The following is a 26,717-nucleotide window of genomic DNA, read 5'->3' as shown; positions in this document are numbered from 1 at the left end:
ATTTCTATTTAAAAAGTCTGCTGGGACTTTCGGGTTGTTTTAAAGTGACAGTTAGTTTGGGAGCACTGACCTCTTCATATTAAACCTTTCATCCTTGAGTAGACTGTATCACTTCATTTGTAGGTTTTTTTTTGCTGGGGGAGGTACGGGGTAGTGAACTCAGGGACACACGACTGCTGAGCCACATCATTATCCCTATGCCTCCTGAAATGCTGGGATTACAGTGTTGTACCCTGCGACATCACTTGTTTTTGTCTTTTCATTTCTTTCAGAAATATTTGTGTAGTTTTCAGTACAGTTTTTTTTTTTTTTTTTTTTCCTTCTCCCTGTACTGGGAATTGAACCCAGGGCCTTATACGTGTTAGGCAAGAGCTCCTAGGATGGCACTACATTCCTAGCCCTTTTGATTTCATTTTGTGGCAGGATCTTGCTAAGTTGCCCAGGTTGACCTTGAACTTGTGATTCTCCTGCCTCAGCCTCCCAGGTTGCTGGGATTACATGTGTATGACACCATGCTTGGCTTTTCCCATCTTTTGATTGGTTTTTTCTTTCTTTCTTTAGTTATAGATGGACACAATACCTTTATTTTATTTATTTGTTTATTTGGTGCTGAGGATTGAACCCAGTACCTCACATGTGCTAGGCAAGTGCTCTGCCACTGAGCTACAACCCCAGCCCCTGATTGGTTTATTCTTAATGTTTAATTTTTTTTTTTCTTTTAATATTTTTAACTTATAGGTGGATACACTGCCTTTATTTTTATGTGGTACTGAGGATCAAACCCAGGGTGTGTGAGGTGTGCTAAGCAAGTGCTCTACAGCCCCAGCCCACATGTAATGTTTTTATACAGATATAAATAATTTTTTTTCAGGTTTAATTCATTCATTTTATTTTCTGTGCACTGGCCACAGGTAGAGACTGGATCCTCTGCATAGAGATTCTAGTGTAAGTCTTTACAAAATGGTCAGTGAATTCCTATTAGGTGAGAGAACTGTAGGTCTTAGAGAGGGCATTGAAAGTGGCCTTGTCAGAGTTGCCTGAGATGGTAATACAGCCCTTGGCCAAGATGTAGTACTTGCCAGCATCTGCCACTAGCAGCCGTTAAGCGGACACAGGCTGAGATAGTGCCGGGGCGTCTGGTGTGGGGATAAAGCACACTAACACAGAGCCTTTGCCTCCGGTCACTTTTCAAAGAACAGTGTAGGGTTTGCCAGTCTGGTCCCTCTTACCCTGTAGCCTGTTACATGAAACAGTGGGAGCCCATCCAGGATGATAGCCCCACAGATGGCAGGGCTCTCTCTTTGGAGCACTTAACACAAAAACTGGTGTGACTGGTACAGTCCCTGATGGTGACAAGTGCCTTGACTTTCTGCTTTCTGTGGGTCAGCTTTCTATTGGCATGGGGACATCCCAGAAAAAAGTCAACCTGAGACTCCTTGATAGACACAAAGAAGAGAAAATTTCTTCTAAGATTAGGGACTTGATCTTACGTCCTTGATCTGCATGATGAATTACTGATTGTAAAAAGAAAACTGGTTTGTGAAAATGCTGCATTGATGCTGAGTAATTCTGCAGTTGTCGACTGGCAGTCCCTCTTCAGCCTTTCAGGAGTCTGTCTCAAGTGGCAGGACATTGGTCGTGTGGTTTCAGTATATTTCCCTTTGGTCTGACTTGACAGGTACTGGAGGCACAGAGAAGGCATCAGAAGGAGAAGTCGGGCATCATACCTACCTCGCCAGTACCCTACACGTACAATAAGGTAGGAGGAGATGCTCATCTTCACCCTGTGGCAGAGCCCCCTCTCTTTGGGGAATGTGGCCATCCCAGTCACACTCCTCCTCATTCCAGCCCGAAGATGGGAAACGACCGGAAATGCAGAAAATGAGTTGGAATTTAAGTTTTTGGCTAAAGAATATGAAATCAAATTTTTACTCATTTAACTTTTTGTTGTTGTTGTAACAGGAATCTAAAATGTGTATTTATTCAGCAGTCCTTTTATTTGGTCAGTGCCTTTTTTTTGCTGAGGCTGGCTTTGAACTCACAATCCTCCTGTCTCAGCCTCCCAAGTGGTCAGTGCCTTTTTAAAAAATTTTTTTAATTTGTTCTAATTAGTTAAATATGACAGTAGAATGCATTTTGACACATCACACATAACTTTTCATTCTTCTGGTTGTACATGATGTAGAGATACACAGGTCATGTAATCATGTGTGCACATAGGGTAATAATGTCTGGTTCATTCTGTTCTCCTTCCTATCTCCTCGTTTAGCTTTTGCAGCAGGACACAAGGGCCATGGTCACCTGTCAGGTTATTTATTTGGCTGGCTGTATAGCCCACTAATAACTTTGAAAGGATGTGGTTCCTTGCTTTTTTTGAGATTGGAAGTCATTCTGAGGTACCAATGCTAGAGACTTTGTGGTCATTCGTGGTAAACAGTCTTTCTTACCTCATAAGACATACCCAGTCGGCACAGGGTCCTGTGTACACAGGTGTTCCTGATGCTACTTGGTGCTATCACAGTTCCTCCTCGGTAGCCCACATATCGAGCATCTCTAGTTTAAAGAGCTTTGGCACCTCTGGAAACGGGTCCTGAAATTGCTGAGTAGGTCAGAAAAAATGATACTACTTGGGAACTTGAGGCCAGACATGGAGACAGAGAAGGAGCTGAGGTTGGCAAGAAGGCTGGGAGGCCTGCTGTGGCTCCACCACTCTTGAGTGGCATGACACTAGTTAGGTCATTTAGTTTCTTTTTTTTTTTTTTCATTTTTAAATTTTGTTTTTAGTTGTAGATGGACACAATACCTGTATTTTATTTATTTGTATGTGGTGCTAAGGATCAAACCCAGTGCCTCACACGTGCTAGGCAAGCGCTCCACCCCTGAGCCACAGCCCTAGATTCATTCTTGACTCTGCAGTATCAGTTACCTCATCTATAAAGTGGGGGGTTTAAACTTGGTCATTTGAAAGATCTCTTTTCACTTCTGTTGTTAAGTAGTAATCCACAGCATACGTCGTGACGTCCACAAACACTCGCTAGTGTGGTGCCACAGGGGCAAAGGTGTCTGAGCTAAACTCATCTTCCAGCTTCTCTCTGAGCAGCACCCAGCTGTGGTATGACGGGGAGTACCGTCTCCAGGGGTAGGTTCCCAGGGTCACCCTACTCAGGCAGACACCTCTTCCGTCCCACAATTCAAGAAACCTCTGCAGACAGAGCTTCATTTAACTAAAGTCAGAATCCTTTCTCTGTTAGTAATGTAGTGATTCTATGCCATGTGGCACCTTAATTCCTGCAGACATAGTACTTGGTGATGTTCTTTTGTTTCGTCATACCTTTCCCCAGAATTGGGAAAGGTCTTGCAAATGGGCTGAGTCTTTTGTGGCCAAAGGAATTCTTTTAGACCTGTTCTTTCTTCGAGTGCCCTTCCCTAAGCTGTGTGGAACTATATTAGCTTTTTTGTGCAGTGTTGTGGGGGCAGCCCATATATCTTAGCTGGTTTTTTTTTTTTTTTTTTTTTTTTTTTTTTGGGGCACCCTCAACCCTGCGTATGGTGACAAAGAACTTGATTCATAGCCAGTGGTTTATATCTATTACTTTTCTGACTAGGGGTATAGTATCCTACATATATTTAAGGATCAGCAGTGAGAATAAAAGTGACTATCAGACTCTAGACTAGCCTTGTGTGAAGAGAAAGGTTAATTCTCCTAATATGTTCTGAAACTGTTTCAGTCTCTGTTAAATGATTCTTGAAAGTATCAGTCTGTGTATGTCAGCGTTATTCCCGATCTTGTCCTGGAGGCCTTATTTTGGGTCTGTCTGTGCTGTGAGTGATCGTTTTCTTTCTTGCTTTCAGAGCTGTGACTTATGGTCCCTGGGGGTGATTATCTACGTGATGCTCTGCGGATACCCTCCTTTTTACTCCAAACACCACAGCCGGACTATACCAAAGGACATGCGGAGAAAGATCATGACCGGCAGTTTTGAGTTCCCAGAAGAAGAGTGGAGCCAGATCTCAGAGATGGCCAAAGACGTTGTGAGGAAGTAAGCCCCTAGGCTGCTGGGAGGGTGGTACCCGAGGACATGCTAGGTAGAGAAAAGTCATTTGTTTCCCTGGTAGGCTCCTTCCTGTTTTAACATCACAGACGTCTTATCCCTGGCACCTGAAGTGAGAGTTCTTAGCATCTGCACCTCAGTGAAAATGGAGCTTTGTCCCCTCCTATTGCATCCAGGACTGTGAACCCAGGCTCCTCTGTCATCAGTCTCTGACTGACTTGGACCTAAATGGCAGACTTTCTGGTGTGCCCTTCTTGCATGTAGGCCAGGCACTGGGACTGACCCAGTGCTAAGAGTTGAGCTGGGGTGCTCAGAAGACCATAACGTGTGGATTTTCATTCGTGGGGTGTTGGAGTTCACTTTCTGGCCTTCCCACTACCAGTTGACTGCTCTGACATATATTAAACTGGGAGGATTTGGTAAGAATTAGGGCCAGTGAGTGGATGGCAGAGAGTTGACACTCAGCGACCTGTGGTAGCAGGAGAATTGAAGGAAGCAGATCTAAATTTGAGGTATGTTTGCTGGAAGCTTGGCTGCCTGTGGCGTCGGGTACTGGGTGCTGTTCTGGCGTTCACACTGCTCAGTTTCCATTGAGCAGTCTCTCCGCCGCAGATCTCAGTTTCTTTCTCTGTGATGGGATGAAGGGACGTGTTAAAGGGGCAGGACTCGGAAAACTGTCTCCCGACAGTGCAGCCTTTTCTCTGTGGTGATTACTCCTTTTCAGAAATTAACTTGTGCCAGGTACGGTGGCACATACCTGTGATCCCATCACTTGGGAGGCTGGGGCAGGAGGATTGCAAGTTCAGGGCCAGCCTTGGCAATCTAGCAAGACCTGTCTCAAGAAATAATGAAAAACAAAAGGGCTAGGAGTATAGCTCAGTGGTAAAGCACCCCTGGGTTAAATCCCCAATATGGGGGTAAGAAGTAAGCTTGCCCTGTTGGTTAGGGAGTCAGTCTGTGTGTTATGAAGCGGTGCTATTTTCTACACTATGCAAGCAGACATTTTTAGGAGGGAAGGGGCAATGTGTGAGTCTCCATCTCTTCCTCAGTGTCCTATCAGTGGTTCTTTGCCACCTTTCTAGATAAACACTTTCTTCTGGCCTTGGGATTCTTTTCTAAATAATCCTTTTTTAAGACGTTTGAAGTTGTTTGTTGAGAATGATCCAGAAGAAGGTTGCAAAGAATCTGAAAAGGCAATTAGGTGTGTTTGTCCTGACTGACTTTTAGAGTAGGAGGATGTGCAGTTGGAAGGAGGCCGTGCTACAGAGTGCCCAGGAGCAGCTGATGTGAGCTAGGAACTGTGTCGCATGAGTGAGAAGGAGGTAGAAGTGAGGTCAAAGAGCACATGGTACAGAAGTGATACCTTAGGCCTAGAGGGAAATGTCACCATGTCACCACTTCTCAGAGACTCAATTTTTACCTTTTTTCTTTTTCTTCTGGTACTGAGGATCGAACCCAGAGGCACTTAACCATTAAGCCATATGCCCAGCCCTTTTTTATATTAGAGACAGGGTCTCACCAAGTTGCTGAGGCTGGTTTTGAACTCCCGATCTTTATACCTCAACCTCCTGACCCACTGGGATTACAGGCACGCCACTGGGCCTGGCAGTTTTTAGCTTTTGAGTGTCTCTGGAGTAAAGGTAGGCTCATGTCTGTCACGTGATGGCATCTAAGAGTTTTATCATGGGTAGCGACCTGCTTTTTCAGAACTGCATGACCCCTCAACTAATTTTGTAGCCACTAGCAGCTGAAAGATTACTTCAGTTTCCTTCTACGTTGGAATCCGTTGTCCTGGAAACTTCAGTATGGGGATTCAAGGTCTCAGGAAGCCACGCAGGATTACTTTATTGAACCCTAGGACACAGTCCAAAGTATCACTGGATTAAGCTTTTTTACCACTTTTTTCTCACTCTTCCCAGTACAGAAAGGACCACCTCAAGGAACAGTTCCCCCACAAGTGGTTGGGGACTAGAATCTCACTCCTTTCCTTCAGGTAGAAGACCCAGGCCTGCAGGACTGGGTAGAAAATCAGAAGAAGCCAGATCTTTTTGAGCCAGACTTCAGACCTGCAAGCTTCCTGTACTTCCTTTTGGGGCATGTGTACATGGCAGCCCTGTTGGTGTTTTCTCCACAGGCTCTTGAAGGTCAAACCAGAAGAAAGACTCACCATTGAGGGAGTATTGGACCACCCCTGGCTCAACTCGACTGAGGCCCTGGATAACGTGCTACCTTCTGCTCAACTGATGATGGACAAGGTTCTGAATGATGTTTATTTTGTTGGCTGAGATGGCTGTGTTGAGACGGAAAGCTGGGACTTGACCCAGCGAGGGGTTAAAGGCAAAACAATGGCAAGCATGTCTTTTCAGAGGAATGTCTCTAGTTTCCTGAAAATCAGGATGTGAAATAAAGAATTTTTTTTCTATAAAACACCAGTCCAAGGCCTGGTAAATGTGCACTAAGGGAATGTTCAAAGGAACGCCCTCCATGTGCTGTGGGTTTTGGGGGCACACAGCAGTATGAGGTACCTGTTCCCAAGGTGTAGAAGAGCCTGGTTGGGAGGCATGGCCTGGGCTCATGGAACGTGGCACATTCAGGCCATCGGAACTCTGCCCGTTCAGCCTTCTGTGAGTGCTGTGGGAATTCAGAACAAGAGACCAAATCCATGAGCCGTGAGAAGGCAGGACGCTCGCACTGATTGCCGCCTCCCGTGGCACCTCTGAGCTCTTTCACAGCTTCAGGCACGAGATGCCCCTGGAGTTTTTAGTAGACAGAGTAAGTGTCACGTGTAGTGAACAACGTGAACAAAAAGTTAGAGACCAGAATGTGTCTGTCCGTGGGAAAAGTGACCTGGCTTCAGTAGTGGGAGGTCAGTGAGGTGGGTGTCATAGGGCCGCACTGCGCATGAAGACAGAGGGGTTCAGTTCTTGTCAGGTTGAAGCTGAGAGGCCGCGGTGTATTTTTTTTTGCAGGGGCCATACTGGAGAGTGAACCAAGGGGTGCTTTACCTCTGAGCCACATCCCCAGTCCTTTATTAAAAATATTTTTATTTAGAGACAGGTTCTTGCCAAGTTAATTAGGGCCTCACTAAGTTGCTGAGGCTGGCTTTGAACTCACAATTCTCCTGCCTTAATCTCCCGAACCACTGGGATTCTGTAATCCCAGGCGTGTGTGCCCAGCCATGGTGGATTTTTGAAGAGCTTCGCCACTGGGAATGTACAGGTGGTCAGTCCAACTTGCAGACATGCTAAACTTTGATTTCTGCAGTGATGTAGAAGCTGATGGGGTGGCTCAATATTGGTAAAGAAAAATTTCTAGTTTTTGCTGACTCAGTAAATACAAGGACACATGGCAGGCCATGCTGTTGACAGAAAGAAATGAGGATGGAGGCTGATTTTGGCGAGGTGGAATTTCTTAGACTTTAGATATTAATTGAGGTGACAGGAACTTTCAAACGAATGAGATGTATAGTGTGGGACAAGAACGTGACTGAGCAGCTGGCCAAAGCAGTGACACAGACTTCAGAATTATCAGCCTCAAAGGGATAGAGTTGAAGTTTGAGAAAGAATAAGTAAATGGGAAAAAGAATGCTAAGTTTTGTTGGAGCATGGGAGAAAAAGGAGAGCTGGAAAGAATAGAGTTTTTTTGTGGCATCTCTGATTTATGGGTGGCTGTCTTCCAGGCTTACATATAGCCACTTGTCCAGGAATGACTTGGTCAGTCCAAAGTCCAAAAGAATTACTTACATCCTGTTGTCAGCCACGTGGAGGTTATAGTTACAGTACAACGCTCCTCAAGATCTTGGAAATGAGGAGAGAAAATTGCCTTCTGGAGTTACTTAAAAATCACTATACAAAAGCAGCCAAGTCTGGATATACAGAATTTTCTTAATGAGAAAGAGAAGTTCCCAGACCTAGAAGATGACATTGCAGTGTAACTGAGTTTTCCCATTTCTAAAGCAACTGTGTGGTCGGATGGGAGTTGGTCAGCTCTGGATGTGTGAGTGTTGAAGAGCATCGCCTCCTCCCTACGTAGGAGCCTGAGCCACGACCTGGAGGTAGTTCCATCACTTTGGTTGGCTCATTACTGATGAGGAGGTAGCTGAAAGGGTGTAGGAGGCTGGCGCCAGGGCTGGCCATGAGTGTGTGATGCCTGTAAATAAGCTTGGAGTGTTCCCAGTCGTACTGCCTGCTCACCAAGGAGCTACTTTCTAAAGTTGTTCGATTTTTTTTTTCTTAGAATCAGACAATACAGCTGGGAGTAGTGTCGCATACCTGTAATTGTAGCTACTTGGGAGGCTAAGGCAAGAGGACGGCAAGTTCAAAGCCAGCCTGGGCAACTTAGCAAAACTCTGTCTCAGAATAAAATTTAAAAGGGCTGGTCACATACTTCAGTAGTGGGGTGTTCCCCTAGCATGTATGAGCCCCAGGACTGGGGCTGGGCTGTGACTCAGTGGCAGAGCACTTGCCTAGGATGTGTGAGGCCCTGGGTTTGATCCTCAGCACCCCATAAAAATGAACAAATAAAATAGAGGCATTCTGTCTGTCTACAATTACAAAATAAAATAAAATAAAATAAATAAAATAAAAATCTTCAGAACTGGGGAAGGGGAAAAAAAAAACACACGCCATACTCTGTGACTGTTTCTTCTCATTATAAACCAACTGATGGGCTTATCCATTGGGATGTGGCCTTAGATGGTGAGGGTCTGCCCCTTATGGTTGGCCATGCCCAGGGTGCTGAGCCAGCAGGACTGAGGTGACTGTTTGCATGAGGCAGTGAATACAGGGCAGTGTGGGAGCCTCTGGGGCAGCAGCTGGCCAGCTTTTCTCCTGAGGTTATCAGTGCCTCCTTTGCATTTGCTCATGTCTGTAGCTGTGAACATGAGCCTCATATTTCTTACTAGTATTTCTGATCCCACTGCCAGGAAAGAAGGGCTAGCTGTCATATGGCCTTTGTTTGGCCTGCTGTTCCCTGGGCCCTACCGATCTAGGGGAAGAGTCCTGCCTTGTCCAGATTCATACAGCACCAATAGAAGAGTGCAGTTGCCTTCGACATACTTTGGGCTTCTCCTTCCTACTTTCTTAGATTGGCTTTTCAGGTTCCCAGCAATGAATGTGAAAAACTGATAACTGTTTTGTTTGCATTCAGGCGGTAGTTGCCGGAATCCAGCAGGCTCATGCCGAGCAACTGGCCAACATGAGAATCCAGGATCTGAAAGTCAGCCTCAAACCCCTGCACTCGGTGAACAACCCCATTCTAAGGAAGAGGAAGTTACTTGGGTAACTGAGCTTCTTTCTTTTGATTGTTCTTCCTGACTGGTGTGGCTGAGTGCTGACAGCTTAGCCAGGGGTCTGCCCTTTCTCTGCCTTTTAAGAGGATAAGTTCTTTAAATTGTACCAGAGGCTGGACACACTCTCTGTGTATCTGAAAAATCTGTTAGCTTGTGTTTAGAGTTAATGTCTATCCAGAGCTGGGTTCTGAGGTTTCACCTTGTTTTCACCTCTCCCCCAAACCTTTAAAGCACCAAGCCCAAGGACGGCGTCTATATCCATGGCCATGAGAATGGAGCTGAGGATTCAAATGTTGCCCTGGAAAAGCTTCGAGATGTGATTGCTCAGTGTATTCTCCCCCAGGCTGGTAAAGGTCACGCCATTTACTAATGCTCTCTGTACGTGTGTGTGCATGTACATGCACATGGTGTATATGTTTGACAAAAGTGTGTTTAATTTGGGATTATCTGTTTCATCTTTGTATTATAAGAAAATAAGTACATTGTATAGTCTGTGCCCACTAAAACAGTGAACAGTGGGAATTCAGAAATGTGGTAAGTTCAACCCTTCTTTTCATTTTCTGTGAGATTTTCTTGTTTAGGCTGAATTGTCAGCATTAGGTACAGCATGAAATTTTGCATTATCTTAGTTTGACAATAAGGGCCCAGAGTAAAGATAATGGACAATGAAAATACGGACAGGGGCAAGATTAGGTGTAGGTCTTGAGTACAGAGACTACCGCCCTCGTTTTGAAGTAGTCCCTGCTGCTACTCCGGTCGTAGACAGAGTGACTTGCACATGGCCCCTGCATGGAAGAGCTTTCTTTCTGAATGTCTTTACTTCCCTCAGAGGGGTGTGATATGAAGCGTGTTCTCAGTTGATGAATGAGGTGCTTCACCCATTAGGCCAGAAGTTGTTAAGGTGAACTATTTTCCTTGATTCCATGGCTTTTAAGAGAACCCACCTTCCAAAGCAAGGAATGGGCTTAAGAGAAAGAGGGCAGCCCACCCAGTCTTGTATTCCCTCCCGCTGCCTCTTGGTTTAGGTTGACCAGGTATATTTGCTTAGTGACAGGGTTTGTCATAGCCTATTTCTCGTCCCCCAGTAGGACTCTGAATCTGTGAGAGCATCTGTGTGAGAATGTCAGAAGAGTTCAGTGACCAGAAGTGGTTGACATGTAAACTAGGAGTAAAGCCCTTCTCTGGTGATTTTGCACACATACTCCTCATTTCTTAACCAGTTGGACATCATGTCCTCCCAGCTCGGACACTAAAATCCCGTAATGGTCAGGAGAAATGCAACTTCTTCTTCATCCTTACCAACAGGAGAGAATGAAGATGAGAAGCTGAATGAAGTGATGCAGGAAGCCTGGAAGTATAATCGGGAATGCAAGCTCCTGAGGGACACTCTGCAGAGCTTCAGCTGGAATGGTAGGAACCACAGCCACTCCTTTGCTCTGGACCGTACAGGAGTGATTGTTAGAACATGGTGGGTGTCTTTGGGGCCCGAGCTGGACCTGCTTCCTGTGAAGTGAAGCTGGAGAGTGAGTGGAATTTTGAGGGAGCAGTGTTAGCTAGTTAAGTGCTCAGGCGTATCTGGTCCTTTGGCTTCTTTTTAAGAGTTCAAGTAAAGCAAATTCAGCACTAGGGAGTCTCTCTCACACACCACTTGGGGAAAAGAAGGAAAAAAACCAAAAACTAGATCTCAGAATTCCTCCCACGTCACCAGATCACGAAGGAGCAGCACTCATTGAAAGGGAAAAAGAGGACAGAGTGCCAGGAAGTTCACCCTGCGTAGCTTAGAGAAGAGCATTTCACTGAAGAGTAGGACTTTGCCAAATCTGCTGGTTGAATTTTTTCCCCAGGCAAACAAGGTAGAGAGGGTCAATCCTTTTTTTTTTTTTTTCGGGTTCTGGGGATCGAACCCAGGGCCTTGTGCTTACAAGGCAAGCACTCTACCGACTGACCTATCTCCCCAGCCCCCGGTAGTCACAATCCTGACTTCTAGCACCACAGGTTAATTTTGCCTAGTTTTATTGTAATCAAAATCAGACAAGTCTGTATTCTTCTGCAAGTGACTTCTTTAGTCAACATTATGGGTTCCAGCGCTGCCGTGCATGGCAGCAGGTGATCCACTCCCATTCTGTCAGTATCCCATGTTTGTCCATTCTGCTGTTCAACGGACATGTGGGTTGTTACTAGGTTTTGGTAATTAAGGAAAGGGCTGTTGTGCACACCCTTGTGTCTTTGATGAACATTTTGCGAAGTCATTTCTCTTAAATATTTAGGATTGGAATTGCTAGTTCATGAAGGTATTCATCTGTTCAGCGTTTAGTAGGCATGCCACATTTTGTGAATTGGTTGTTTGAATTTATGAACTCCCACTCTAGCGTTTGGTTCTTTATCTCTGTATTCATGCACAGTCTTGCCGTTGTCTCTCTTACGTCAGGCACTCTGGTTAGCATGTGATAGTATTGCAGTGTGGTTTTACGTGGCATCACCCTGATGACAAATGAGGTCATGCACGTTTCAAAAGTGCCTATTCACGTCCTTTGCTCATTCTTCTACCAAGTTGTAGCTTTTTAAATGTGTGTTGGAGTTCTTTATATATTCTGGATGTGAGTCTCTTGTCAGATATACATATGTTACAAAGATCTCTCATTTTGGTTTGATTTTGTGTTGTAGTGAACTTTGGATTTTTATTGCCATATAATAGAACTGCTTAATGACCACCTGAAAAACAGGCGATCTGAACTGCTTTTTGATTAGTGTTGGGGTAGTTCCTCCATTGGCAGGGTGAATTAGACACTGGTAAGGTCTGCCTTATTGGGTTCCTCTCAGAGAGTGTGGGAACTGACCTTATTCTTTCTTGGATTTCAGGTCGTGGATTCACAGATAAAGTAGATCGACTAAAACTGGCAGAAATTGTGAAGCAAGTGATAGAAGAGCAAACCACTTCCCATGAATCCCAATAACGACAGCTTCAACTTTTTTTTTTTAAGCAATTTGAAAAATTATTCTTTAATGTATAAAGAAATTTTTATGTAAATTAATAAATCATAATTTCATTTCCACGTTGCTTAAAGTTGCTATATAGATTTATGTACAGGATTTACTAATAGTATAGTTATTATTTGTTTTAGAGAAGTTCAATTTCTAGAGACATACTATTATTTTAGGACATTTGGTCATCTGTTGATAAGATGATAGATGGTATTCCCAAGTAGGACTGTCTGATTTCTAATAAAGGAATCGGAAGCCACCTGCCAGGGGAGCCAGAGGACCGACTGTGCTGACCTCTCCACGCCGTCAGCAGCTCTGCTCACAATGGTTGCCGGCTGCCTGGTGGGAATCACAGGACACATGCGTGGGTGCCTCATGGTGGAAGAGGAAGGGAACTGTGCTGTCACTTCTCTTGCTCCTAAGGCCCCAAAGAAAAGCAGCACTGGTCCCTTTTTGTCGTATTTGTTTAAAGGGTATGGGTGCGGAGTTCACTCTGGGGTTCATTCTTTACAGGTGTAACCACATCTTCTCTTAACCCTTCCCTGAGGTCCCACCTTGTCCTCTCCTTCCCACCACGACCCTCACCACCTCCATCACTTCTTAATTCCTTTCCCTATTCTTCTGGCCCCCATTTTGGGATGATTTTTCTGAGAAAGTTATATGTAATATCAACTGGACCATTAACATTGGCTTTTAAAATGATCCACTTTTTTCCTCTGAAAGCTGCCTAGTTTTCTCTTATGTTTCTGCCTGGATTTCTTGATGGCATCCTGTGGGCTGTATTTATTTTCTTTAGTACCCTTCATTTTCAGAAAACAGAGTTCTGGCCCAGAGAGCAGCTGTTTCAATGAAAAATAAGGCTAGATGCATATCTAGTTCTCTTTTGTGCATATGGGCACAAACTGTTCTTTTTGTGTTTTTTTTTTAAAGCGGTTTTGGTGGGTAGCTGTGTCATTAATAGAAGAGCTTGTAGACAAACTCCAGCCCACTCTCACGGGGGACCAGGATGAGTAGTCTCAGCTATTTGGTTTTATCGTGTCACGTTCTTTGTAATCAAAATTGATCCCACAGAGCTCACTTATTTTCTGACTCTTCGGTTTTCTGAGTATGTCTTCAGGATGACATCTGGTCAGTGTGCCTCTTAAGAGTGCAACTCATTTTGCAAATGTGTGATAAAAACACCAAAGTATCTTTTAAGAATTACTTTACGACACCGATTCCTTTTTATCTTAAAGAATATGTAATTCGAGGTATTTTTTGAAGTTAAGTTTACTAATGTTAGGTGACTGATAATTTATAAATAAAAATCTTGCAAAAAGAACTGAGTACTTTTCAAGGTAGCAACATCTAACAGAGAAAAGAACAAAATTTTTATTTACTACCAGAACATTTAGCCAAGAGTTGAATTCGGGGCCTATTTAGTTTTTCAGTGAAGTGCAATCATTTCTTGCAGTGACTCTGCGCTGGTTTCTTTTTTTTTTTTTTTTTTTTGTGTGGGGTGTTGGGGATCGAACTCAGGGCCTTGTGCTTGCAAGGCAAGCAATCTACCAGCTGAGCTATCTCCCCAGCCCATTTGCGCTGGTTTCTGTAACATCTGAACCCCTCTAGTGTTCCTACCTTAGGGCAGAAGTTCAATTTTCCACAGGGAAAGGAAGGCAGTAATTACCTTTGTTACTCTTTTCTTTAAAGGAGCCTTCTAGCATACCCAGTCTACCACTAACTTCTCAAATTTTTTATCAGGGTGTCTTCTAAAGGCTCAGGCTGATTTTTTTTTTTTTTTTTTTTTTTTTTTTAAGTGTGTGCTCAATTTTAGGCCTTGATGTAAAATGGCATCCAAAATGATACGTCTTTTTAGTCTGAACTTCAGTTTCTTGTGTTTTAGTCACTTCAGGTTGAAGAGCTGCCTCCAGTCATGTCCAGATGAACACCATGCTGGACGTCTGAAGCCCTTCAGGATGCTCCAGTCGTTGTAACTCAGAAGCAGGTCCTGCCCTAACCAGAGCTCCTGAAAATGGAGTAGGCTCCCCAGAGACTCAACACTGTTTGTCTTCAGAGTGTTTCACTTGTATATTCCTAGGCCAGTAGTAAACTGTATTTTAACATATGAGTCAGGTTTCATAGTGATACAAAATCCACACATAACTGAAATTGAAACCATATCTTCCTTGTATTTCATAGACTAACGTCTACAACTGTGGAAACTTAACATTGTAAGAACAGTCCTTGTAAAGCAGCAGTTTACAATCTGTAGTTTTCCCACATGACTTGCTAACCCTCTGCTGATTAAGACCATTACTCAAATACCTTGAAACTTGAGGAAGAATGACAACATCATGTTTTTCTGGCTAATATACTGTATGATCACAGGAGATGCCTGTGAGAAAATTACTTTTTGAAACATGGAATTGCTTTTTTAAAGGAGCTTGTGTTGTATCCCTGTTAGAAAAGCAAATTGAAAGAATAGTAGGTATTGTTGGTCAAAGAAGTTAAAAGATTTCAATCAGATCTTGTGTGTCAGTATGTGTGTGCACATGTGTATTTATTGAGAACTGGAAAAACTGGACATTTCATTTTAATTATATATTTTTTAAATTTAAAAGTTACAGTGTTCTTCCATGATTGACTCTTGGTTCTTTCATTCCACCAAATGACAAAACAGGTAATGAAAAAATAGGTAGGTTATTTTCCCCTATATCTATTTTGGTTATAACACAGGGAAACACCCTAAAATTTTAAATTTCCAAACTCTATAATTTGAAGTGGCCTTGCTGTTACATAAACTGCAAGAAAAAAAGAAATCCAGCTGGAAATCATTTCTCTTTTATTGCTGTAAATTTTCTAATGAGTTTATGATGTGACAGTTTGAATTTTCTTATTATATGCTAATGAAAGATTTTATCAACTACATTAGGAATTAAGTATTATTGAGGATAAATAATAAATTGATATACTCTCATGGTGATATCTGAGACCTTTTGGTACCATTAGCATTCTATTCTGAATTAGAGCATTTCCCCATTTGCCAAGTGTTACCTGTAGTCATACCTTGTAATTTACAGGTTTTATGCTGTAAATATTTGACTTAATATAAAATTATTTTTATGCAAGATAAAAAAAAGTAGTCTTATTTTGGTTACCTTTAGAATGCACAGAGAATGAATGAATAAATGGGCAAAAAATCAGTAGACAGAGCTTCTCTTTCCTTTATACTGCTAAAATCACCAGTGAAAAAATTAATATCAAAACCAAATCCAAGGACTTGCACAAACATTACACAGCTCAATTTTAGTTATAAAAGTGAAAAAAAGTTTTAGAAGTCTTAGCCTATTTTTTAAAATTTTGGTACCAGGGATTGAACCCAGAGGCATTCAAACACTGAGCCATATCCTCAGCCCTTTTTTATATTTTATTTAGCGACAGGGTCTTGCCGAGTTGCTTAGGGCCTAGGTTGCTGATGCTGGCTGTGAACTTTCAATCTCTTGCCTCAGCCTACTGAGCCACTGGTATTACAAGGCATGTGCCACCATGTCCAGCTATTTTTATTTTCTTGATGAAATGGTAACTAGATATCTGATTAATCATTTTATTTTTACTACACATTTTTATATTGAATCGGGGAGGAATTAAACTTTAAATTATACATATATATTTTAGTTGTCAATGGACTTTTATTGTATTTATTTACATATGGTGTTGAGACTCGAACCCAGGGCCTCACACATGCTAGGCAAGCGCTCTGCCACTGAGCCACAACCCCAGCCCTACACTTTTTTTTTTTTTTTTTTTTTTTGCAGTTCTAGGGATTCAGTGCAAAGCCTGGCCCATGCCAGGTAAGCACTCCCCAGTCCAGTAATTGGACTTTGATCCTAGTCCCTTAGATACTTCAATAGTGAAAATAAGATCCCTTATGTCTTGCCTTAGGAAAACTTCTAGGTACAGAAGAATTACTTATAAACAGATATAAAATGTCTAAACTCATCTATTATGAACAAAGGATAATGAGTGAAAACTTGGACATCCATGAATATTTTTTTCTTGAATTAAAGGAAAAAGTGAGTCACAGGCAAAGAGCTGAAGTGAGAAAGAGTACCCTAAATAATATAGAAATGAGGTAAAGTGGGTAGAAGAAGACTCTGTCCTGCTCATAGATCCCCAGGGAATCCCTGTCCCCTCCCCCGGTCTCCTGCCAGAATGTTGGGTTTCAGAGAATGAACAGATCAACGGATATCAGTACTAATGCGGTCTTGGGAGGATGAAGGGTCGCTGGCCTGATTTATAGTACTGGCTGAATCTTGTAGGCCTTCTCCGTGGTTCATCTCTCCATGAATGTCAAAGAAAAACTTAAGAAACATAGCAGCTGTGACTGTTCAAAGGAATTTCTGCGCTATGGTTACCATCGAAGACCAGGAGAGAAACAAGAATAGAGACGGCGCCTGAATGCCAAAAGATTCAGAGCTGGATGGAAACTACCCAAAAGGGAACTGGCACAAACGTGAGGGTAATATGTAAGTCTCTGAGAGTCATGTCAGGGAGCACTGCCGCTGAGAGACACAGACCCTGTGTCATCATTTGGGCTTTGTCAGTGGCAGCATCATTGAGAAACTCCGCCTCCATCTTATCATCTCTACAGAAAAATCAAGTGACCTTCAAAGACGCTAAGATAAAGTTTCTGACTTCGGCTCCCCAGAAGTGGAATTTGAGGCTGGGGCTGGCGCCAGGACAGTCATGTATCAGGTTAGGGACCTTGATACTGCTGGTGATTTTTCTGCCAAGCATGTACTGTTATCTGGGATCAGTATCCCACTCTTTCTTTGAAATAACTGTTCCTCAGAGACTGACAGTGCAGGAAAGCAATAACCCAGTGGAAGAGACATCCTATATTCTATTTCTACAGGGCCAAAAGCAAGTGATTCATCTCAGAGTGAGGAGAGACTATTTTGTAAGTGACTTCCCCATCTACACTTACCACAATGGCATCCTGGGGCAAGAAATGCCTTCCATCTCACACGACTGCCACTATGAGGGCTACATAGAAGGAGCGCCAGGCTCTTTTGTTTCCGTCAACACCTGCTCGGGCCTCAGGGGCATCCTGATCAAGGAGGAGACATCCTACAGCATCAAGCCCAAGCTCTCTTCCAAGCAGTTTGAGCACGTGCTATTCACCACGGCCCCACAAGCTCCAGTCTCCTGTGGCGTCCCGTCCCAAGACAGACCGGCGTCCACCAGCCAGCAAGAAGGGAGGAGGAATCCTCTTCAATTGCAGGCGCTATCCTACTTGTGGTCACTCACCAAGTACGTGGAGATGTTTGTCGTGGTCAACAACGAGCGGTTCCAGATGTGGGGCAGTAACGTCAGTGAGACCGTCCAGAGAGTTGTGGACATCATTGCTCTGGCCAACAGTTTCACCAGGGGCATAAACACAGAGGTGGTGCTGGCCGGAATGGAGATCTGGACCGAGGGGGACCTCATAGAGGTCCCGGTGGACCTGCAAGGTACACTCAGGAATTTCAACAGCTGGAGACAAGAGAATCTCTCGAGTCGCGTGAGGCACGATGTTGCCCATCTGATCGTTGGGCATCATCCTGGTGAGAACAAGGGCCAGGCATTCCTCAGCGGTGCCTGTTCAAGTGGCTTTGCGGCGGCTGTCGAATCCTTCCCTCACGAGGATGTCCTCCTGTTTGCGGCGCTCATGGTCCACCAGCTCGGGCACAACCTGGGCATTCGGCATGACCATGCGGCCTGCGTTTGTAAAGATAAGCCGTTTTGCCTCATGCGTGAAAATATCACCAAAGCAAGCGGCTTCAGCAACTGCAGCTCTGAGGATTTCCACCGTTTCCTTCAAGAACACAAAGGGACCTGCCTCTTTAACAAGCCGTGGTACAGAAGCCACAAGCGCAGGGCGTCTCGCTGTGGAAATGGCGTGGTGGAGGAACAGGAGGAGTGTGACTGTGGCTCTGATTGTGACAATCACCCATGCTGTGACACAGTCTGTAAACTGAAGAAGCAGGCCCAGTGTAGTGATGAAGCCTGCTGCCATAACTGTCTTCTCAGAAGGTCAGGCAGTTTATGTCGTCCGTCTCAGGATGAGTGTGACCTCCCTGAATACTGTGATGGTCGATCTAAAAACTGCCCTGCAGACAGCTACAAGCAAGATGGCACACAGTGTGACAGAATTTTCTATTGTGTTGGGGGGCGGTGTAAAAACCCCGATATTCAGTGCAGGAATGTATTCGGGCATTCCGCCAGATCTGCCCCAGAAGACTGTTACGTGTCAACGAACAAGCGCCCAAGTCGATTTGCAAACTGTGGCCGTCCCACTTCAACTTCTGCAGCATACGTTAACTGTAAGGGTGAAAATATATTTTGTGGAAAACTTGTATGTACAGGTATTATGCTGATGCCAAGAATCCGACCCCATCATATGCTGCTCCAGGTTCCTCACGGCAGTGACTGGTGCTGGCTCATGGACGCCTTTGACATCTCTGACATCCCCGATGATGGTGATGTGCAGACTGGCACTTCCTGTGCTCCAGACAAAGTTTGCAAGGCTTACTCCTGCAGTAGTAAAGAGGTGCTCAAGTATGACTGTGAACCAGAGGAGCAGTGCAATGGGAAAGGGGTGTGCAACAATCTCAAGCACTGCCATTGTGAGGATAACTTTGCCCCTCCTGACTGTAGGAGACCAGGAGCTGGGGGTAGCGTGGACAGTGGCCCTCCTAGTAAGCCACGCCATATAAAAGAAACCATAAAAACAAATATAAGCCGTAAAGACAAGAATGACGAAATAAGCACTAAAAAGTTGCTTCTCTTTATCCCTCTAGCTCTCTTCGGGTTATTGTGCACTCTAATGCTAATTGCTTACCTCTGGTCTGAAATACGGGCAGCAATGGCATCATCAGAGTCATCAGAGTCTCTCCCACAAAAGGAGCCCAAAAAGGCCCCGCCTCCACCTCCACCTGCACCTGCACCCGGGGAGGCCGCTCCTCCACCCGCACCCGGGGAGGCTGCTCCTCCACCCGCACCTGGGGAGGCTGCTCCTCCACCCGCACCCGGGGAGGCCCCTCCTCCACCTGCACCTGAGGGAGACCCCCCACCACCACCAGTGTAGGCCCACCACCAGAGGTCAAAGAAAAGCCTACACCAAAAGAGGACGCAGGTGGACATGAAAAAGCAGAGGCAGAAATTTAGTGGAAGATGAAGCCACATTATTGAACTCCCCAGGCATGAGTGGGAATGAGTTCAGAAGCAGATGTGAAGGGAGAATGTTCTGCACTGACTGGACTATATTATACTAATGTGGGAGAAGAGATTACTCCACCCTCAATATTCATTTTAGTAAATTGATTATGCTTTCACATATGAAATCACATATGAAATATTCTATTTTTTTCCTTTAACTCATTCCCTGAAGTAATTTTATTTAAGCTCTTTTCATGGATCATTGCTATCAATGTCTTTTACCAATAGGGCCAATTTTGAGACGCCTGAAATGGTTTTTCAGGGTTTGTCATCTTCCAACTGCGTTGTGTGACAATGTATTACCTGTACCTATACTGCTATCTCTGGCTTATCACAACATAACCATCATAACCACTGTGAAGTTAGGAATGTTATATTTGTGATTACAGTATTTTAATTTGCCCTGTCAGTTTCTGTTCATGAGATAATAGAAGTGATTTTAAATAAAAGGCCTTTTTTTTTTTTTTTTTTTTTTTTTTTTTTTTTAAGATGAAGCATCACTCTAGACTCCAGGTAGCTTAGAACTTGGGGCTCCTTTGTTTTGGGGCCCTGTGGAACAGCAAGGTCTGATCCAGGGAGGTCTAACTCAGCCAAGCCAAGTGCTTGGGGAAGGGAAAGCAACCTACCCAGAAATCCCCTTCAGGGTTGAGTTCACATTTCAAGTACTTTATTTTTCATTTGATTTCTTAGTTTTTCTATTAAATTTGATATTTTGTGTACTCATAAATACTGATAAGAACATCTTTATATATAAGAGAGCTTTAATGTGATTATTTCTCTGGAAAATAAGCACAGAGCAAGTATAATATTACTGTTTCTTTGCCAAGCACTATGTTAAACACTGCATTCCTTTTTGTTGTTGTTTGTTTGTTTGCGGTGCTGGGGATTGACCCCAGGGCCTTGTGCTTGACAAGAAAGCCCTCTACGAACTGAGCTATAGCCTCAGCCCTGTGTTCATTTCTTAATCTTCCCAATTGCCCTGTGCAAATCCCATCTTGTACATAAGGAAACACACAAGAGCTTGCTGTGGAGCTAGCTAGTAAGTAGTGGAATCTGCATCCCTTCCCAGATAAGACCAAAACTACAATCTCTGCAGCATTGTGAGCCTTTTTATTCAGCAAAAAATAAGGGGAAGACATTTAGTACATACTTAATTGCCCAATACATGGACTATTGAAAACAACCTTACAAGTGGATATTGACTTCTACCAAGAACTCACTACATTGTATAGGCATTATGGACTAGAATGTCTTTAAAATGGGCAATTAACTGTAGAAGCAGAGAACCCTAAACAACTCTCATGCTTTGCTAAGCAGGTGGTGGTGGGACCTTTTAGGGGGAGTTGAAGTGAAAGGGATGAGAAGAGCCTGCAATCCCGGCAGCCTGTGAGGTGGAACTATAAGGATCTGCTGACAGAGCAGATGTAGAGAATGAGAGAAAGGCAGCTGAAAAGGTTGCCTCTGGTGGCTTTTCCCTGAGCAACTGCAAGAATGGAAGTGGCATTACTGAGTTGGAGATGAGCATGGACAGCACAGGTACTGGACATATTTAGTATGAGATGTCTGCCTAACACCCAGTGGGCAGTGAGATGGTTGGGGCTCCCTAGGATTCAGGAGAACTGTCAGCCAGGATGTGTATCTGAGAGCTGTCTGGGTATAGCTGATATTTCAAGACAGGGGGACAGTTGACCCTGCCCAAGAGAGCTGGAGAAGGGATCTGAGAACTGAGTGAAGATTTAGGCCCTGGGAGTTTTTCAAGATGGCAGAATAGAGGAGATTGCTTTCCTGGCTGCTCCATGGAGTGAAACCAAGAAAGCAGACAAGTAGATTCTCAGGAGGTGGGTAAACCAAAAGAAAAAGGGGGGGGGGGAGGGGCTTTCCTGGAAGCTAAAACTGAACCTGTAAAGCCAATCAGGGACTCAGGAGGTTGGATATAGTACAGTAAGGAAGAAATCCCCAGAGACAGCCACTGCTCTGGCCAGGTTGGAAGCACCAGCCAGAGCGGTCCCTCTGCAAGCAAAGTGGAGAGACAAGGGAATTAAAGAAACCCACATTTTTAGGAGACCTGAGGCCTGTCTGGGTACAGCGTGTTTAGAGATCAAGGACATTGCCTGACTAAATTGAAGGGCACATTGCACAATATCCTTTTGTGGGAAAAAAGCTGCCCTCTCTCCAGGCGGTGTGTGGAAGACAAAAGTGGAACCATTTTGCAGCTGCAGCCCGGGGAGTCAGCAGCTGAGGGAGCTGATTTCTGGCAAACCAAAGTTTGGTGGGAAATACAGGCCCAGTAAACAACACTGCACACCATAGAGTTTGCTTAAGTGACTAGGAGAAAATCAAACATGGTGAGAGGTTTACACAGTCCTGGAAACCCACCTGGCTCTATACTTCCCCCTTTAAGCTGGCTGCTTGCAGGACGAGATGGGACAGACTCTTCTGGATGGGAATTTGGAAGGGTAGGGGGTGGGAAGATTATTTGGAGACCAGGAAACGTGGGGTCTGCAGGTGATGTAGGAGACTAAGAATTGGCTCCTCCATCACAAGAGTGGAATCAAGGGGACATACTTGGCTTTCCAGTCTTGCAGTGTGGACCAGCAGTTACTGGGCCTAGAGGTGCACTGATTTAAAATCTCCAGGTCAACTGGCATTCAGTGAAGACCTTATGAAGCAGACCAGAGACCCCCAACAGGAAGATCCTTACTATAATTAAGCAGAACCCCCACCATATTTGTAACATGTAAGTTCCTCTTCTTGTTAGAAAGCTTTATAACAGAATATCAGCAAAATTTTCTGCAAAAAAACCAATGTGGGGGCTGGGTTGTAGCTCAGCACTAGAGTGCTTTCCTGGCATGTGTGAGGCACTGGGTTCGATCCTCAGCACCACATATAAATAAATAAGCAAAATAAAGGTCTAGCAACAACTAAAAGTATATATATATATGTAAAAACTCGATATAGGATAGGATTTTGTAGTTTTTGTGAGGACTAAATTGCTCTGTCTTGCAAAAACTGTTTGGCTTGCAGAATTGATATGTTATTTCTGCTTTTGATAAAACCTGTAAAACCTCTGACTAATCTAAAAAAAAAAAATTGGGACAAAACCCACTTGTCATATAAACCTTCAAATCCCTCCTCACACTGGGAATAAAGTTCAAAGAATGTCCAGACTTGAGGCCCAGAGAAATTTTAGGTGATAGCCCCTCTGGACCCTGCAGCCAATAAAATTGCTTCCTGAAAATTCCTCAAGTGTCCAGCCTCTCTCCACCTAAGCCTACACCCTACCTCCAGGAACTCTGCCTACAGGATCTCCTCTCTCACTCCAGCAATCTGGAGGGTGGAGCTTCACTCTCCAGACAACCCCATCTGAAACTGCTGAGAAGAGAAGCTGAGACTCTTGAACTCCAACAAAGAATTCTTTAAATTTTCATTGAGATCCCCCCGCTTTTTTTCTTTACTCTTTACTTGTGCTCTTAATGGTACATGGACATTTATACATGCTCATATTTGTTTTTTCCTCATTTCAAGCATTTTTGAAGTCAGTTATTTTTTATGAATCAGTTTTTTCAGAACTAGGATGTTTGTTTAGTGTATTTTAGTTTTGTATTCCTTTTATTTTTAATTTTTTTAATTTTTATTTTTTAAATATATATTTTTCCTCTTACCTGATTCCCTTGATTCTCTTACTCTCTGTTCTTCCACTAATAGTCAATCTCTATTGTTCTCTCTTTCCACCTCCTTTAGTTTTTTACTTCTGTCTTCTCTCCTCCCCCCTTACAATCATCGCATCCTATAACACTTTTGTTCTCTCCTTGTCCACCATTTGAAATTGTCAACCCTCTTGCAAACTTGCTGTTTTTATTGTAGGTAATAACTGATCACAGCATTTCTGTTTATTGTGATAATTAACATTGTAGATGTCATAGTAGGAACTGTTTGGTTTAATGCTGTATATTGTTTACATTCTTTGTTATTATTTGTCTCCCCCTAAAGAGTGAGGTACTAGAAACCTTCAGGGACACTACAAGTCCACAGGGTATAAACTCTACTACCTCATATTCATACTGCTAGATAGGCAGACACACAAATAACATGAGAAAACAAGGAAAAATCACCCCAAACCAAGATATTTCAATAACAGAATCTAATAACACAATGGTGAAAGAAATGTAAGAGAAGGAATTTAGAATGTACATAGTAAAACTGATCTACAAAGTAAAGAATGATGTAAAGAGTGAAATCATAAAGAAAATACAGGAAGTAGGTTGGGGGTTGTAGCTCGTGGGGGAAAACTTGCCTAGCAGGTGTGAAGTACTGATTCTCAGAACCACATCTAAATAAATAAAATAAAGGTCCATCAACAACTAAAAAAAAATGTTTAAAAAGAACAGGTAGTGAAAGATCACTTCAAGAGCAGAGGTGGTAGCTCAATGGTAGAATGCTTGTCTAGAATGTATGAGGCACTGTGTTTGATTCTCAGCACCACATATAAATAAAAGAAAGGTCCATTGACAACTTAAAAAAAGTGAATTGTTAATGGCATTTAAATAAAGAGACAGAAATTTAATACAGAGATAGAAATTTTGAAAAAAAATCAAGCAGAAATCCTTGAAATGAAGGAATCAATAAAGTAAATTAAGAACTCAATGGAAAACATCACTAAGATCACTTATAAAACAGTTTCAGGCAATGAAGACAAAATATATAATCTTGAAAACAAAGTTGACCATAGAGAAAAGATATTAAGAGGCCACGCACAAAACTTCCAAGAAATATGGGAAAACACAAAAAGACAAAATTTAAGATTCATTGGGATAGATGAAGGCTCAGAGATACAAACCAAAGGAATGCACAATCTTTTCAATGAAATATTATCAGAAAATTTCCCAAACCTAAAGAATGAAATGGAGACTCAAATACAGGAGACTTACAGGACCCCAAATAAACAAAATTACAACAGACTCATACCAAGGCACATTAATACAAAAACGCCTAACATATAGAATAAGGATAGAATCTTAAAGGCTGCCAGAGAAAAAGGTAGGTAACATTTAGAGGGAAACCAATCCAGACCTCAGTTGATTTCTCAACCCAGACCCTCAGAGCTAAAATTATTATTCCAAGAATAATATATACCAAGCTATGAAAGGAAATGAATGCCAGCTGAGAATACTATATCCAGCAAAATTAAGCTTCAGAATTGATGATGAAATAAAAACCTCCCATGATAAACAAAAGTTAAAAGAATTCACAACTAGAAAGCCTGCACTACAAAACATTCATAATAAAATATTTTGCAAAGAAGAAATGAAAAATAAGAGTGAAAAAAAACAAAGGGAGGAACTACACTAGAAGATCAGTCAATCAAAGGGGGAACTAATTCAAAGTAAAAACCAGAAATAAATCAAAATGGAAGGGAATGAAAATCATGTCTCAATAACAACACTGAATGTAAATGACCTAAATGCATCAATTGAAAGACATAGACTGGCAGACTGGATTAAAAAACAATACCCAACAATATATTGTCTTCAAGAGACTCACCTCACAGATGAAGACATCCACGGACTGAAGGTAAAAGGATGGGAAAAAAGTGTATCATTCATGTGGATCTTGTAAACAAGCAGGGGTTTCGAGTTTCATATCAGATAAAGTGGACTTCAAGCCAATGCTAATCAGAAGGGACAGGAGGAAATTTCATATTACTTAAGGGAACTATACATCAATAAGACATGACAATCATAAGTATTTATACCCCAAGCAATGGAGCATCTACGTGCATGAAACAAACCCTTCTCCATTTCAAGAATCAGACCACAACACAATAATATTGAGTAACTTTAACATGACTCTGTCACCACTGGATAGATCCTCCAAACAAAAATTAAATACAGAAGCTATAGAACTAAAAAATGCAATTGATAATTTAGACTTTACAGACATACATAGAATATTTCATCTATCAATGACTGAATACACTTTTTTCTCAACAGCAGATAGATTCTTTTCTAATATAGACTGTGATATGTAAGCTATCACATATGTGGGCATGCAATTGTAATACTTCCTTAATATATTTTTAGTATCTGTATGTTTATTTTGATTGCCCACTTTCCATTGATAATAATTTTTGTGTTCTTCCTTGATCAGACTTGTTTGATTTTTATGAACTTTTAGTTGTATTATTTCTTCTCTATTTCATAAATTTCTGTGGCTACTCTTATTTTTTTCCTTCCTACTACCTATTTTGAAAATAATTTGTTAATTTTGCTTCTTTCTGATACAAGTACTTTAAGTTATAAATGTTCATCTGAGGGGCTGAGATTGTGGCTCGTGATGTGCCCACCTGGCACATGTAAGGCACTGGGTTTGATCCTCACCACTGCATAATAATAAATGAATAAAATAAAGGCATTGTGTCCATCCACAACTAAAAAATTTTTTTTCATGTTCATCTGAGTACTGTTTCATCCCAAAGATTCTGATATCTTAAGCTTTTATTATCACATAGTTCAAAGCCCTTTTTACTTACTTTTCTTGTGCTTTCTTCCTTGAGCTGTGAGATATTTATAAGTGTGCCATTTAATTTTGAAGTAGTTGACATGTGGGAATTGGTTTCTATATATCTTAAGGTGATTAATTTCTAATGTAATAATGTAGAAAAAAAACAGTTTGCATGATTTCAAATTTTGAAAAAGTAAAGGAAATGCTTTTTATATTGATTGTATTGGTTATGCATGTGTCAAAACATGTCAAAACTGATCAGATTGCATATTTTATATATGTGCATTTTATTGTACTTCATTTTTTTTAATAAGTAAATACTTTATTTGACTATGAATAAGTCTTCAACTGAAGTTCTGATACCAATTGTTAGATCATTTGGAAATATTTACTCTCCACAACATAGTCAAAGGTTATCTAAAATTTATGGTGGAAAAATAAACATTTACAATGTATTAGGTGCCACAGTGGGTCTTAGACTACTCACACACCATTTCTAGTCTACAAGAATTGCAGTGTTTTCTCCACTTTGTCTTTCCTACTCACTGATTCCTTCTTTAGCCATATCCTTCTTACTCTTTATCTCATGTACTGTAGGTTTTATTGCAAACATTATATTTGGGGTAACTAATATTTCCACTTTGTTCCTATCT

The 26,717-nt window shown here is 42.4% G+C and overlaps 2 protein-coding genes across 6 annotated transcripts in view; both read left to right on the top strand.

Annotated features, from left to right (window-relative positions):
* Positions 1 to 12,400, top strand: part of Mapkapk5 (MAPK activated protein kinase 5) — a 30,995-nt gene extending 18,595 nt beyond the window's left edge. For 3 of the 5 annotated variants that reach the window (XM_047560327.1, XM_047560325.1, XM_047560323.1), the window contains 7 exons: positions 1,679 to 1,759; positions 3,853 to 4,040; positions 6,187 to 6,307; positions 9,201 to 9,331; positions 9,574 to 9,695; positions 10,648 to 10,752; positions 12,202 to 12,400. In XM_047560327.1, the coding sequence (XP_047416283.1) occupies positions 1,679 to 1,759; positions 3,853 to 4,040; positions 6,187 to 6,307; positions 9,201 to 9,331; positions 9,574 to 9,695; positions 10,648 to 10,752; positions 12,202 to 12,296 (843 nt within the window). In that variant the 3' untranslated portion in view covers positions 12,297 to 12,400. The remainder of the gene's footprint in view (positions 1 to 1,678; positions 1,760 to 3,852; positions 4,041 to 6,186; positions 6,308 to 9,200; positions 9,332 to 9,573; positions 9,696 to 10,647; positions 10,753 to 12,201) is intronic. The other 2 variants (XM_047560326.1, XM_047560324.1) reach the window with 1 other exon arrangement.
* A 4,389-nt stretch (positions 12,401 to 16,789) lies between these two features.
* LOC124991583 (disintegrin and metalloproteinase domain-containing protein 1a-like) lies at positions 16,790 to 19,496 on the top strand. The gene has a single exon (XM_047562255.1). It carries the CDS (start codon positions 16,847 to 16,849, stop codon positions 19,430 to 19,432), a length of 2,586 nt encoding a protein of 861 aa, XP_047418211.1. The 5' UTR covers positions 16,790 to 16,846; the 3' UTR covers positions 19,433 to 19,496.
* Positions 19,497 to 26,717: the final 7,221 nt, after the last annotated feature.

This window comes from Sciurus carolinensis, chromosome 8 (assembly GCF_902686445.1).
Source record: "Sciurus carolinensis chromosome 8, mSciCar1.2, whole genome shotgun sequence".
Taxonomy (NCBI): Eukaryota; Metazoa; Chordata; class Mammalia; order Rodentia; family Sciuridae; genus Sciurus; species Sciurus carolinensis.
Note: the sequence above shows the minus strand (reverse complement) of the source record. Positions and strands in the feature narration are given on the sequence as shown.

Bases quoted from the DNA above. Each gene is read 5' to 3' on its own strand.
- LOC124991583 (XM_047562255.1), top strand. From the start codon at position 16,847: ATGTCAGGGAGCACTGCCGCTGAGAGACACAGACCCTGTGTCATCATT.